This window comes from Schistocerca serialis, chromosome 3 (assembly GCF_023864345.2).
Source record: "Schistocerca serialis cubense isolate TAMUIC-IGC-003099 chromosome 3, iqSchSeri2.2, whole genome shotgun sequence".
NCBI lineage: Eukaryota > Metazoa > Arthropoda > Insecta > Orthoptera > Acrididae > Schistocerca > Schistocerca serialis.
The window spans coordinates 358,169,537-358,184,663 of NC_064640.1; the positions used below are offsets into that span (position 1 = coordinate 358,169,537).

The window sequence follows — 15,127 nt, forward strand, 5'->3', positions numbered from 1 at the left end:
CTGCCCTTCTGGAGGCCCCTCTCGTCCCCAAGGTAACCCTCCCTAGATGTTCTTGGTCGCATGCTTCAGTGTGAGTTTTCCTTTTGCTTTCTGTTTATTACTTTTTGTTCCATTTCACATGTCAGCATGAACTGACACTTTAGTCTTCTAAGAAAACTAATTTCCTTGTTAATTTGCCTATATATGTTAGCTTGAGTGGCAAAAATTCATAAAGGGAATTGTGTTGTTTCCTAAAACATGGGAGGGAATGGGTGGCTAACTGTAGAATGGTTTCTGTGTGATTCTGTCCAGTGTTGTTGCTTGCTTGCTGGTTTACCTCTTTTTGTACTGTTTCTTCCCATAGATTTATTTCTTTGCACTTTTTTGAAAATTTTTTAATATGCTGAGCTGTTGTTGTTGTATTGAGTAATGATGTTTTAAATCCATGCATTTTGTATTTGTTTTTCTTCACTAATTTGTCTTTAAGTCTGTATACCCAGTCTGTGTGAAGTAAAGTAATTGTTGCATTGTTTGTTATTGATATTCAGTAAGTTGCTCATCTCAGTAATTCTTTTAATTTGCAATATATAGAATATCCAAATTACACTGATTACAATTTACTACAAATATAGTACAGTTTTGGAATGGTACTCGGGTTAATATGAATTTTTGCAGGAATTCAGCAAGGCTATCAAGGCCAGTCCGGGTACTCTCAGTATCCGGATCAGTATCCCCATAGTCGTGGACAACCAACAAATATGGGGCAGGAATTCAATCAGCAGTACTCTCCCAGCAGCTCATATCCACCTGCTCGGCCTATGTATCCTCCCTACGCTTCTGAGACTGAAAGGTTGGCTTCGAGTTCCTCAGTATATAAACCCATGTGCATGTATTTTAACATGGAGTGATCTGATATTGACTTCTTGTAATGTGTTGTCAGGACATGTATTGTTCTGTATTGTTCACTGACATGCATTTGTGACTAATTTTTGCTTCAGAATAATAGAAAAGAGAAGTACCACAGATCTCTGAAAGGTAAACATCCCTTAGTTGGAAACAACGAAGTATATGAGAGGACAGTGTAGTGAGGCAGCAGTCGTGAAACAATAGTGAGGGATGGGGGGGGGGGGATAGTATGGTAATAAAATTGCCCCATATTTGGAGGAGAGAAAAGTCAGATATTTTTGTTTGTGTTTATTTATTACTCTGGAGAACAGCCAGAGTGGTTCTTCCTGGAAAATGTTTATGTTTGGAGAAAGAAACTGCAGGTAATGTGTAATATTAATGAATGAATCTTGTGCAAGCTCCTGTGCAGTGGTGTAGTCATTCTCACCGGAGGATTACAAGTGTACTATTTGTGCTCTGTTCCTCTGCCATTTTCGCAGGGGAATGAAAAATGTGAACTCCACCACAACACATTTAAGCTGTGGTAAGTGGCTTACATAGAATTACCAACAAATGGAATATTGTCTGCACTGTTTGGTCTATGCTGAGGAAAAGTTGATGTTAAAATATTTCACATAATCAAAATTTGAATTGTTGCTGTAAGATGCTGCTTATATTTTACCATCTACTGTTTCTTCCCATAGATTTATTTCTTTGCACTTTTTTGAAATTTTTTTAGTATGTTGAGCTGTTGTTGTTGTATTGAGTAATGATGTTTTAACTCCATGCATTTTGTATTTGTTTTTCTTCACTAATTTGTATTTAAGTCTGTATACCCAGTCTGTGTGAAGTAAAGTAATTGTTGCATTGTCTTTTCTCCACTACAAATTTTTGCTTACAACATTCAAACTGTAATGTAACAACTGTAATATGAAGAGCAATCAAAGGAGCTGTCTCTGTTTACTGCTCTACAGTATTGTTTGATGTTCTTTTATTTCTGTATGGTGGAAGGGGGGGGGGGGGGGGGAGAGGGAGAGAACTAGTGTGCAGATGGCATAAATGAATTTTGCATGAGAGTTCAGACTGACTGACATGAACCATGTAACAAAGGTTAAAAAAAGTATTTTATTTATGGTGCCGCAACATGAATTTTCTATTGACTCCCACTAGAAATAAAAATGTGACAAGCATTACATTTCAGACGTGGATTGAAAATACCACCACCACCACCACCAGGACCAGGACCATTCCTCTCCACAAGATAAGTTATGACTACATATTCTGGGATACAACAGTTGTGGCAGTCGCCAGGAGAATGTCAGTTCCCCCAACCCTTGTACTTTCTTCTTCTGTAATTGCCAATGCCAATTAGAATTCAGTCCATGGCAGTAAATGCATACAGTTAACACAGTGTCAATTATGACATGGCTGTCATTCAGGCAGCACCATAAAAAACAACAGTTACTCAGGTGATACCTATCACTGACATGTATTATTTAGTAATACTATGCTTGATTCATTCAGTTGCTGTTAGTATGGCTTTCAAACTGTGTTGTGACTTTGAGTCACTTATGTAGTCACTGGATTAAATAATTGGCAAGGAGAATGTAGATTCCTCTTGAGTACTTCCTTGCTCATGTTTGTTAGCTAATGCTACTAAATTCCAGTACGCACAGAGGAAAATGAAAGGATCACATACGAGGTATTTAAGAATTTCATGCAATTTTAAAGAGAGTCCCAGAGGAGAAGAAATCGTGACCAGACAGCAGATTGCCACAGCAAAAGCATGTGCCTTTTCACCTTAGATACTATATAGAATATGTGCAGAAGTATACTGAATGGAAACGTATGATTGATATGGAACTTTGTCTCAGAATAAGGATATTATCAGGTACTGCCAGAAGTGAAGCTTTGAGGGCCGATCGTGATTCATGTTCAAGTAGTTCAGTTGCTAGAACACTTGGCCACAAAAGGTGACGGTTCAAGTCCTGGTTTAGTGTATGGCTCTAAACTGCCAAGAAGTTTCAAGTATATTAAGGAAAGAAGACTTGTGTTCATAATTTGCACAATTTCTAGAAAAAAACGTTTTTGATCTCGCTTTTTTAGAATTGTGTGATTGTTGTCCATATCCTATAAGCCACAAGTGGCATATGTCTTAATGTCTTAAATGCATGAAATGATTTCACAGGGGGCCTTCATTTGATAGACAGAATTGTAAAATTTTTGGGATTAAAATACATAAAGTGTGTTGATAAGGCTTACAATCCAATGACGAATCCAATGTTGGATCAAAAATTTTGTGTGTGTTGAAGACCTGACGTAACGACAGTCACATTTGGTAAGATTTGAAAGACAGTAGTAGTTTACAAGTGTTTGCCATGAAAGGAAACAGACATTTTTGCAGTCTTTGTTATTTCAGTTGCACTTAGACAATAAATGTATATTGTTATTTGTATTTATTATTGAAGTGTGATTGAAATAGATGAGACTTTGAACAAATTGTCAATAAGTGCTTTGCAAGATACAACTAACTGAAGAAATGTGCAAAATTAATACTCCTTTCCAACAAATTCAATCTTTATCATGAGGAGGTGAGTGCAAGAAGAGGTTACATCCAGAAATTACACATGCGGAATGAATTTAAAATGTGCAGAGTTTGCTCCAGGAAGTGATTGATCTTGTAACTGTGGGAGATGTGTTCAATTGAAAGGCTTACACCACACTGAAAATTTGCACAGTCAGAAGAAAGTTCTGTAGACAGTGTTACCACTGATCTGAATGATTTCTCTGAAACTGAATTTTAAGATATGTTCTAAAGTTAATCAAAACATGGTAATTGCTGTTATATTATTTATTTCCTTTCTTGCTACAAAGCTGTAAAATCTTATCTCTTGCATCTTTGCTGTCCAGAAATTTTCAGAGAAATACATTTTATCTGTTGACATGTAATGTATACAGAAATTAGAGGACTTCTATCCTTTGTTGGTATGTCATCTCATTGCAAATGGATAATTGTGTACTGTAATCCCACATAGTTAATGTTAAACTCTTGCCTTTGTTTTTGCCTCTGAGCAGTAATCTTGATAGGTGTATCTCAGAACAGGGAGCCACTGTAAAGTACAGGGTAATTACCATTTGAATTCCATTTTCGAAATGATGTAAATTAAAAAAAAAAAAAAAAAAAAAAATGAACCATTGCTCAGAATGACATCTTATATCAATAAAACATTATTGAAGAAGGGGGAAACGTTATTTTTTTTTTGGGGGGGGGGGGGGGGGGGGGTTGAAAATTTACCACTAGGCAGCACCTTAAGCGTCATAATGTAAGTGATTTTGGCTACTAACAAAAGATGAATCGCAATATGACAGCCATGATGTTAGTTGCATATGAAACCAACCATACTATGTAATGATGGCAGAAGTTTGGCATTCAATAGTTGTGGTACTTTAAGTTAGCAAAGCCCATCCACTGTGACATGGTTGTACTACGTCGGATGGGAAAAATTGGTTTTTAACTGCCCAGAGACCAGAAACTGCATAAAAAGCAACAACGACATCTGGTTTTAGTTTTCACAAGGTCAAGAAATGGCATAAAAAGCATGTCTTAAGACTGGCGCAAGATGTGTTCAATTTGCTGTCCACCGTTTCCTGCCACAAGTTGAAATCTAAAAATGCATGTTGCACAACAGATTGGAGTGTCTCATGGTTCACGTTCAGAATGTGGTGCTCAATGTGTGCATTCATATCAGCTGTGTTTGTTATCAGAGCACTAAACACTATCTTTCAGGTTACCCCACAGACAGAAGTCACATAGATAAAGATCAAATTATCTGAACATCCAGGCTGTAGGGAAATGACAGCTGATAATTTTAGCATTTCCAAAGTGCCTCTGCAGCATCTTCATCACTGACTGTGCAATATGCAGAGGAGCACCACCTTGCATTCAGTGTTTAACTGTGATGGCACAGGTAACAGGCCCTGCAGGACCCATCTCCTCAGAAAATATGGTCTTATAATATCATCAACCTGCACCATGCAGTTACTGTTGCAGATTGAAGCAGTAACGGTTGATGTGTGAGCAGATTTCCCGTCGACCATATTCTGCAATTCTGTGTATTTTCATGTTCTTGTAGTTGGAAATGGGTTTTGTCTGTGTGCAGAATGTTCTATGGCCATTCATTGTCCACTTTCGTGCAAGTAAGAACACTAGAGAAAACGTTTTTGTTATTGGTAAGTCAGCATGAAGCAACTCCTGAAGATTGGTAAAATTGTGGATAGCAATGCAGGATGTTTTGTAAAAATTTATTCACCATGCTCACATTCATGTCCAAAGTTTGGGCAATTCCCCATGTACTGCATGTTTACACACCACCTTGTGACCTCTCCTGCAATGCTGTGGTCACTTCTACTGATGTTTGATCAGTTGTTTTTCTCCCTGTGCCACACTTTACTACAGAAGAACCTGTCTTTTTGAATTTTATAATAATTTTCTCCAGAACCTTGGCAAAAATTGGACCAATGCCTACTTTTGTACCCTTCAGCACCTGGAACTTTCTGCAAAGCAGCTGACACACCAAGCGAGATGGCACAATGGCTAGCACACTGGACTCTCATTTGGGAGGACAATGGTTAAATCCTGCATCTGGCCATCCAGATTTAGGTTTTCTGTGATTTCTCCAAATCGCTCCAGGCAAATGCCGGGATGTTTCCTTTGAAAGGACATGGCCGACTTCCTTCCCCATCCTTCCCTAATCCAATGAGACCGAAGACCTCGCTGTCTGGTCTCCTCCCCCAAACAACCCAACTCAGCCCAACTGGCACACATCACTGTTCTTGTAGAAGAGCTTTACCAGTATCATGCAATACTGCTTTGAGACATGCATGCCGAGCATCTCAGGTTCAAAATTAGGAACAGCTGTTACCCTGTGTCTTTTATTTTGCTTATTCTGCCACTTTCAGTCCCATCTAGTCATAATTTTTTATTCATAACATTTTCCCCTTGTTCAATAATAATCTGTACAAATTTGGTTAGGTTTTTACTGAGTTTTGAAACTGGTACTTCAATCATTATCACCCTGCATATACTCTTTGAGGCTTCTGAATTAATACATACATTTATAGCAAACTAGGAAAACAGTCAGTGCCATTTTGATGATGATTTGTGAAAATGATGAAATTGTCTGTATGTATGGGAAAATCCAAACCTAATGACAACTCTACAATCAGTTGCATGAAACCAAGTTGCATTGTGAAGGGTACTTTCATTTATATGCTTCAGTTGTTAAAGATGGCAATGTGAATCCTGGTGAATTGAGCAAAATGGTCACACTACTGGCCACATTTATAGGTAGTCCACAGCACATGCATGGGTACGCACAAGATGCAATAACGCATGTTTGTGCATAGGCCCACACAGATCTTTTTAAATCACATGCACATGAAACCCTACACAAGATAAAATAAAAGAACTTTTGTTAACTAGTCAATTGTCATTGGATCATCATTATATTTCTCCAAGGCTGTAAACAAAAATTGAAATCTTCAGTGGATTTCATTTCCAAGCATCACGGTTTTGAAGAGAAATGCTGTTGGTTGTTTTCCATTTAATGGCAAAATATAATTGTCACATGTAAACATTTTGCCTTAGTTGACAGAAAAGATCTCTCAATGTCAGGTTGATAGTGTCATCTCTGCAGAAACAGCAGGTATCACCAGTGATCAGGACTTCTTTGAAGTTGTCACCAAAATGTTATTTATGGTCCATGTGGCTTATTCAACAACCATTCTCCATGCAAATCTAATGGGAAATGAATGAGATGATACCTAGGAGCATTACTTGCTGAGACTGACTACCAGTGGCAGTGAAGGATATCTACTGTAACACGACACTCCACTGAAGATGGCTGCAAATCCATCACTTAAAAAGTATGAAACAATGATGCTGAACTCTGTAATTGTTGGGCGTTTCTGTACTCGCCATTACTCTCAAAAACATACAAAGCACTCATCAGTGTCGAGTATTGCAATTCAGGGAAACTGATAAAGTACATTTGCAAATATCTCAATGGAGGAAATGATATGGCAATTTTTGGAGCAGTAAATGCAACAGCACCTATAAATGGAATCGACCACTATCAACTGGAATGGTACATTAGTAGGAATGAAATAGTATGGTGCATTTTATCATTTCCAATCCATGAACAATGTCAAATAGTTACTCATTTGACAGTGCACCTTGAAAATTGACAGTGTGTGTACTTCACAATGGAAAATGCATGTGCAAGAGCATTGTCATGTTTGCCAACAATGTTAACTGTGTTTTTTTCAATGTGTGAGGATGTTACATGCATAAGACAGTAATCTGAAGTGCCGACATGTTATTCACAGAATGCATCAGAAAACAAGTTTAAACAATACAAACAGTGCAAAGCAGTTTCAAGACATCCCAATTTAGGTTTGATTGACATCTTAGGCCATCAGTACACCATTCACCAGACAATGCAGCATGCTGTTACTTGCAATTACTGTCAATTAGTCTACATGGCCCGACAACCTTCCAAAAACTGGGAATAGTAATTGGTCACGTATGTGTGTGTTTCAAGTGTGCAATGCTTGCCAGGAACTAAATTTTGGAAAATCCACCAGTTATCCCATGTAAAACAGCCATTGATGACATTAACTCATGTCTCAAATCATCAGTTTTATTACAACATTTACAGACATTGATTTCTGATGACCAATTAACATGTGCAATTACGACATGAAGCATCTGCTGGACATTTGCAAAACAGTTCTTGGATACTAGAATGTTTAAATAGCAATTGATGAATTTGCACAACTTTATGCATTGTCAACAAACTTCTATAAAATCACAGCAGCTACAGATGAACTGATTCACTAAGTTCTACCAAATATCACACAGAATCACAAAAATCACTAGTTGCTCATGCAAGTGCTACATTAACAGACAATACCAATGATGTCAGTGCCATCAATTCCTGCATCTCAAATGAAACACCAGGTAGAGTGACAACATATGAGTCCATTGATACCGTAATGAATCAAGAAAAAGCTCTTAATTATTCAACTCGATTTGCCAGGCATTCCACGACACATTTCAACATTGAAAAGTGGCATGCCTATCATTCTTCTGTGGAACATAAATCCACCACTACTTTGCAACAGCACAAGGGTTGCAGTGAAAAAGATGTTGAACAATATCATCAAAGCTTCAGTCTGAAGTGGAAAATTTACAGGAGAAGATGCACTGTTGCCACACATCCCAATGATTCTCTAATGGACATGCCATTCAAACTGAAATGTTTGTAGTTTGTGTTGTGACTTGCATTTTCTGTGACCATCAACAAAATACAGGGAAAATTGCTATGAGTGTATGGACTAAATTTGGGAAATTCGTGCTTCTTATGGGCTGTATGTGACATGCTCACACTTTTGGAAACCTTGTGATTTATTTGTTCATACATCAGACGCAAAAGGCAGAGATCCAGCACACAGTTCTAAGGATCAGTGCATAGTCTGTTGCAGAGTGAAAATTCATTCTGAAAGTAACTGGCTTGTTTTATATAATATTCCATTTGTTTTGTGGTGAAAAATTGTCATGGATTTGGTACTCACTTTTTTTGCCTGTATTCATTTGATTGACCTGAGGGCTTTAAATAAGAAAATTCATTATTAGTTGCTTTGCTTTAGGGTATTTTGAGTCTGTAACATACCAAGTTCAGATAGCAGACATAATTTCAGTGGGACAGTTATTCTGTGTATAGTTATTTAGTTTTGTTCTGCACTTAAGTACTTGTTTATGTGATATGTTTATGTGTATGCTACAGTTGCTGATCAACCCTGTGTTCACTATGTTGTTTGTGACACCTTTTAGTTACAGATTATCATGCCTGCAACCTTCGACCTTGCTCAAAGAACTTCTTGCAATTTCTGCCATCTCTCTCATGTGTCTGTTAACAAACATTTTAAATCATTTTGTGGATGTTATATTTATGATGTAATAATTAATGGCTCTGGACCTTAAAATTCTTTTTATTGGAACTTAAAGCCTTACAGTGGAACATTTGCTGTGGGCACTTTAACATTCAAATTCTGAGCTGTTCACTTGGACACTTGCTTGCAACTTAAGGAGATAGTTAAGGACAATACATTGTGACAAATAGATCATTATTAACACTTTCAAGATTGGTCTCTCAGGTCTATCTCAGACTATCCACACTATCATTTTTAGAGGATTTCTGAAAACTTGCTTCTTTGGAACAATAAAATAAATACGTTGAATTATTCCATAAAAATCTAGACATTTGTTTATTGAAATATATGTAAAGATTTATTGTATTCTATCTTATCAAATGAAAACATGGATTATCTGTATTAAAATACCATGTTTATGTCATCTGAAAAAAGAAACGCATCATACACATTACATGTATTTTGTCTGTGTGTGATACATTTTGAAACAGTTTAGCATCTAGAGAGCTCCACAACTCAGACAACATACCACAAGAAAGTGTCTCTCCATGGGGATTTACACCTCTGTTGTCTGATTACTTTGTTACACTCTATAAAATCAAGGTTTGGATTCACCTTCTTTTGGGATAAAACTGACTGCTAGTTCCAGAAGAAAATTTGCTAATTTGTATTTTTTCCTTTCAACATTGATTCCTGGTTTCCTAATACCAGATAAAAAGTACTAGCAGCACTGATCATAAAAAGGTGAAAGAATAATTTTTCCCAACATTTCAGCTGTTTTCTTTTGAATGGCTAATGTGCTGTTATCTGGTCTGATCTGTCAACACCTTTCTTGTAAATATTATAGTGTAGCAAACTGTTGAATCTGCTGGAAGTAGCACAACTACTCAAGTGAACGCTGTGTGACAGGTTAGCAGCTTCAATGTGTCTCCTTTATTAGTCCCGTTTTACATACAACAGGCATTTCCTTCTGCTTGGAATTATTTCAGCTCTTTTTCGGTTTTTGTTTGATAGTGCTTTGCGGAAACTTGCTGTTTACCGTACAAGTAACAACTGGTGTTACATCTTTATTTGTACAGAAACATTGAAGCTGCTGGCACAATATAAAAGGAAGAACATACAGAGTGAATGTGAATGTGTAAAGTTTCACCTGCAAGTAATATTTCAACATAGTAGCATACTGATTATGTGCTTGCTTTCTGACTGACTCATAGCAGCAGACCCAGTTATTATCTGTATATATTAGTTACTGAATATGTAAATGAGCCATTTATTGGTAAATGAATGTAAGTGTATGGTATGTACTTATGTGGGGGATGGCTGGATGTAATTTATACGTTACTGCTGGCATACCAATTTTCACTTTGTTTATGCAGCTTTATTTTTATCACATGGATGGCTGATACATTTCTGTACAGATGCAATTTGGAGTTTATATTCATTTTTGTAACTTGACTTGTACACTCTTACAGCTGATGATATCTGTATCTTATCACATGATAATTAAAACACAAAACAGTGTCAAGGTTTTTCTCCTTTTTATGTCAGTCTCTTGGCTTCCTTAATAATGGCCATCTAGAGGCTGACATCAGCCTTTTGTGAAAGGCCCTCAGGGGCTCAGGATTCGTTTCCTGGGTACAGGCTTGGTGACCCTAAGGTTCCTGAGCTGGGGACTGGTAAGTGTCACCAGTTGCCTGTCACCATAAGCTCTGGGCATGCTGCAGCAACCACTGTGCAGCATGATGGTGGAATGTTGTGTGTCATGGGCTTTACCACCCGGATCACATGGATGGTACAAGCTGCTGTTAGAAACCCCTCAGTCTCAAGGTGTGCTGTGCGCTGATGAGGTGGAACAGTCATTTGCGGGCAACTTCTGAAGAACCTGGTGTGCCTCTGTTGTATAAGGCTTACTTTGTTATGTGGGGCTCTGTCTAGGTGAACTTTTATTCCCCTAGCTGTTCATGGGACCAAAATGGATCCTTCGAAATTTTCCCTTCCTCCTCTCAGTGGAAAAGGTAGACTGCTGGAAGGTACCCAATCTAACAAACGGGCTCATGTAGCCAGTCCTTCTGATTCATTCTAAAAGTATTGTCTTGAGTAATAGAACACGTGCTGATTATCAGAAAGTGGTTTTAATAGTGAGAAGAAAAGAGTGTAGTTTTGAGAAGGTTTCCCCATCCTATATCCCAAAGGGTTTTGAGGGAACCTGTGGCTCTTTAAAAACAGTAAAGTGCTTGTGCAATGCGACATTGTTAGTGTAAACTTCTAGTTCCCAACCATCAGCTAACCTCCAAGAAGGTAGCTGCTTCGGGGAGTGTGCAATAGACACTGAACTGTGCAACACGTTGAACTACAGCAAAGTTGTTGTGACTTGCAGGGATCTCGTTCACATTCCCAAGGAGGTATTGTGATGTGAGTGGGCTCCAGAAGGTGTAGTCGATGTGAAAGACATTGTGAAGAGGGTAGATGGGATCTTGTAAATTCAGATTCCTTTATCTTGATATTCAATAGTATGGAAGTCACTGAGTACATTAAGGCAGATTTCTTTCATCTAAACATGCGGCCTTATGTCACCAACCCAATGCCTTCTTTCAAATGCCAGCACTTTGGACATACTAATTGTGGGAGTCGTGGAGAAGCCACTTCGGGAAAATGTGGTAAGGCTGCCCATGAAGAGTCGCTTTTACATCTCCTTTGAAGTGTATGAACTGCTCTGGGGCTCACTGTGTCTGGAGTCAGGATTGTAGTGTATACCTTGAAGAACAAAAGGTGCGAAAGCATAAGACTCTGTAATGCATTCCATATTATGAGGCCAAAAAAATAATAAAGCTATGCTGCCCACCAATGTTCACTACTTGTACCTCCTTTGTTTCAGTTCCTAAACAGCTGATGTTGCTATGCAAACAGAGGTTGCTACTATCAGCACTAGTACCTGCGTTGGTCAATGTACTTGTGCTGCTGCAGTCATTTTGAAGCCTGTCCCTCCCTCCAAAACTTCAGAAAAAGTGTGGTTGCTGACAATGCAGAAGTCCCGCCCCTCCAAAGACTCAGTCTGGTCCACTGTCCAGTACTGACACGACCACTTCTGCAGTTGCCTCCTCGGACCAAAAAATCAAAGTTGAAGGCAAAGAATTGTCCACTGGTGGGGATGGGAAGTACACAGTCTGACAGTATTGATGTCATCCTTTCAGACACCTGTTTTGACTCTTCTTTGGAGGCTATGGACCTTGATGTGAGACAGGGACAACCATCTCAACCAAAGACTGAGCTCCACCCATTGTGGGCTCCCCTCCCAGGCCAAAAGTTAGGGTGAAAGTGTTACCTCATGATAGACGGCTCCCATCTAAAAGTGGAACATTAATGGGTTCATATAATGTTATAAAATGTGACACCTGCAGTCGTCCTTTTGATGTTATTTATTATACAGTTACCAGTTTTGGTGACTCAATATACGATCTTCAGGCCTTAACTGATGCCAAGGGGGTTAACTCCAATCGTATACACAATCCCATCAGTGGCAGACATCTCTGAACTGGTTTCCATAGACTATAACATTGATGTGTCTCCAACCCAAAAATGCCAACATAGCTTCTGAGGTGTTCCATTTTATTACATAAGTGGATGACCAAAGTCCCTCCAACCTTCAGTCAGAAGGATGGACATACGAAATCTTAATGTGTTCAGGACACACATGGAGGAACCGAAATTCCTTACAAAGGCACACTCCCTGTGCTTGTGTTTAAGGAAACACATTTCAAGGCCACTGGTGCCCCTGTGCTACTTGGCTGTACCCTCACCTGACATGGGAAAGAGCCAAGATTGGGGTTACTGTCTTTGTCAGTAACGCACATCAATCCTATCAATCCTCTGCTCTCTCCTTGGTTACCAGTCTAGAAGCAGTAGCTGTTGCTCTTCACATGGGTGATAAGATCACTGTCTTGCTCCCTGTATCTACCTCTACAGGATGTGATAGACTCTGAGGCTTATATGTCTTATTGCACAGCTCCCCTGCCTGTTTCTGCTACTGATTAATTTCAATGCCCATAATGTATTATAGGGCTTGAACTATACTTGTCCCAGGGGTCGAAACTTGGAGAACCTCATGATATCTCAGGAGCTGTGCATCCTCAACACAGGCAGTCTTACTCTTCTATCAGCTGCTACTGGCTTGTCCTCAGACAATGACCTCTTTTTCTGCTCTCCAGCCATTGCAGTCTCAACACAGTGGGAAGCAACTGATGACCTTTGTTCCGGTGACCACTTCTCAGCGTGGATTCACCCACTGGAAATGGATTGCTTGAACAGAAATCACCGAAATGGATGGGCAGCAGGGCTAACTGTACACTGTTCAGTCAGCTGGTTGTGTTTGAACACCATGACAGTGTCCAGAAATGAGTGGATCACACTTCAGACGAGTGATTCTGCTGACTTTCCGTTCCAAAGTCTTCAGGTCATCTTAGGAGGCAGCCTGTGTGCTGGTAGACTGATGAGTGTTGTTCAGCAGTCTGGGTGTGGCATGCTGTTCTTCGATGGTTTAAATGCCTCACAACAGCAAGCAACCTCACAGCCTTTCAAGTTGCAGGAGCCAAGGCTCAACACGTAATTAAGGAGAGCAAGGAAAGGTCATGGCAAATGTTCCCGGGCTCCATCTATGGTTCCACATATTCTACAGAGGTATGGACAGCCATCGGGAGGATTTTCTGGGGCACAGTTGTTTACCAATAGCAGCAGTGCTGAAATGAGGGTGTTTTCCAAACAATGCCTGGTGTCATCACTCAGACAATGGCAGAGCATTTTACAGCAACTACTACCAATTCCAGCTGGGATCCAGTGATCTACCGTTACTGTGTGACTGCAGAGAGGGACAATATGGACTTCAGATTCCACAATTTTGAGGCTTTCAACTGGCCTCTTGCCATGTGGGACCTGGAATTAGCACTGCCTGAAACTCAAGATACTGCACCCGGTCACAACCAAATCTAGTGCTGCATACTTCGACATTTGCCAGCAGCATCAAAGGAAATCCTTCTCGAATGTTTCAATCTTATATGGCAGACAGGAAACTTTCCCAACTCCTAGAGAGAAGCAATTCTGCTACCTCTCCTCAAACTAGTAAAAGACCACACATGTACCAGTAGTTATCAGAGTGTCGCCTTAATGAGCTGTGTAGGAAAGACCCTGGAGCAAATGGTTAACTGTCGTCAGGTCTGATTGTTAGAGACCAGGTAATTCCTTAATCACGCTTGGTGTGAATTCCAGATTTCAGTCCACTGTTGACAACCTTGCCGTACTGGAGACGGCTATTCAGCAGGCTTACTTACAGTACATCACTGACTTGATATCTTCTTTGATATAAGTAAGATGTATGATACTACTTGGAGAAAGTATTGTCATGCAGCTCCATCAATGAGGCGTTTGTAGCCATCTCCAGATCTCCATGCAGTCTTTACTGTCTTAAGTGCTTTTTTTAGATCCCAAGTTGGTGACATGCTGTTGGATCATTTTGTGCAGGATAATGGTGTTCCTAAGGACAGTGTTTCAAGTGTTACTCTCTTTGCTGTACTTTAAACAGAATCATGTCTATGGTAAGGAGTCCTGTATGTGCTCCTTACTTGTGGATGATTTTGCTATTTATTTGTTACTCCTCCAGTGTTGCAGTCGTGCCCTGTCAGATGTAACTAGCTGGCCCTTGTGGCCAAATGGTTCTAGGTGCTTCAGTCTGGAACCACGCGACCGCTACGGTTGCAGGTTCAAATCGTGCGTTGGGCATGGATGTGTGAGATGTCCTTAGGTTAGTTAGGTTTAAGTAGTTCTAAGTTGTAGGAGTGGTCTGCACAGAGAGGTTTTCAGGTTTCTGCAGAAAAGTGTGTATGTGTTTTCATTTTAGTCATTATCATAGTATTTTTAATTTACCTGACTTGCATATGGCAGACACCATTTTACATTTGAAAGACTCAGTCAGGTTTCTGGGCCTCATTTTTGACTCCAAACTGTTATGGTTACCACACCTGAGAGAGCTGAAACCCAGAACCCAGAAAGCACTCAATATCATAAAGTGCATTAGCTACAGGTGTTGGGGAGCAGACAGGGCACATCTGTTTAGTTTTATAGGGCTTTTGTGTGTTCACGCTTTGACTGTGGATGCACATTGTACAGCTCAGTGAGGCCTTCTTATCTGAATATCATTGATGCTATCCATCTTGAGGGGATTAGACTGGCCACAGGTGCTTGCAGGACCAGCCTCATACTCCAAATTCACTTGCATACAATA

At 39.5% G+C, this 15,127-nt stretch overlaps 1 protein-coding gene across 1 annotated transcript in view; it reads left to right on the top strand.

Annotated features, from left to right (window-relative positions):
* The first annotated feature begins 737 nt into the window (after positions 1–737).
* The window catches only part of LOC126470861 (trithorax group protein osa-like), a 36,871-nt gene continuing 22,481 nt past the window's right edge, over positions 738–15,127 (top strand). The window contains exon 1 of the mRNA XM_050098877.1: positions 738–829. Within this exon, the coding sequence (XP_049954834.1) occupies positions 738–829 (92 nt within the window). The remainder of the gene's footprint in view (positions 830–15,127) is intronic.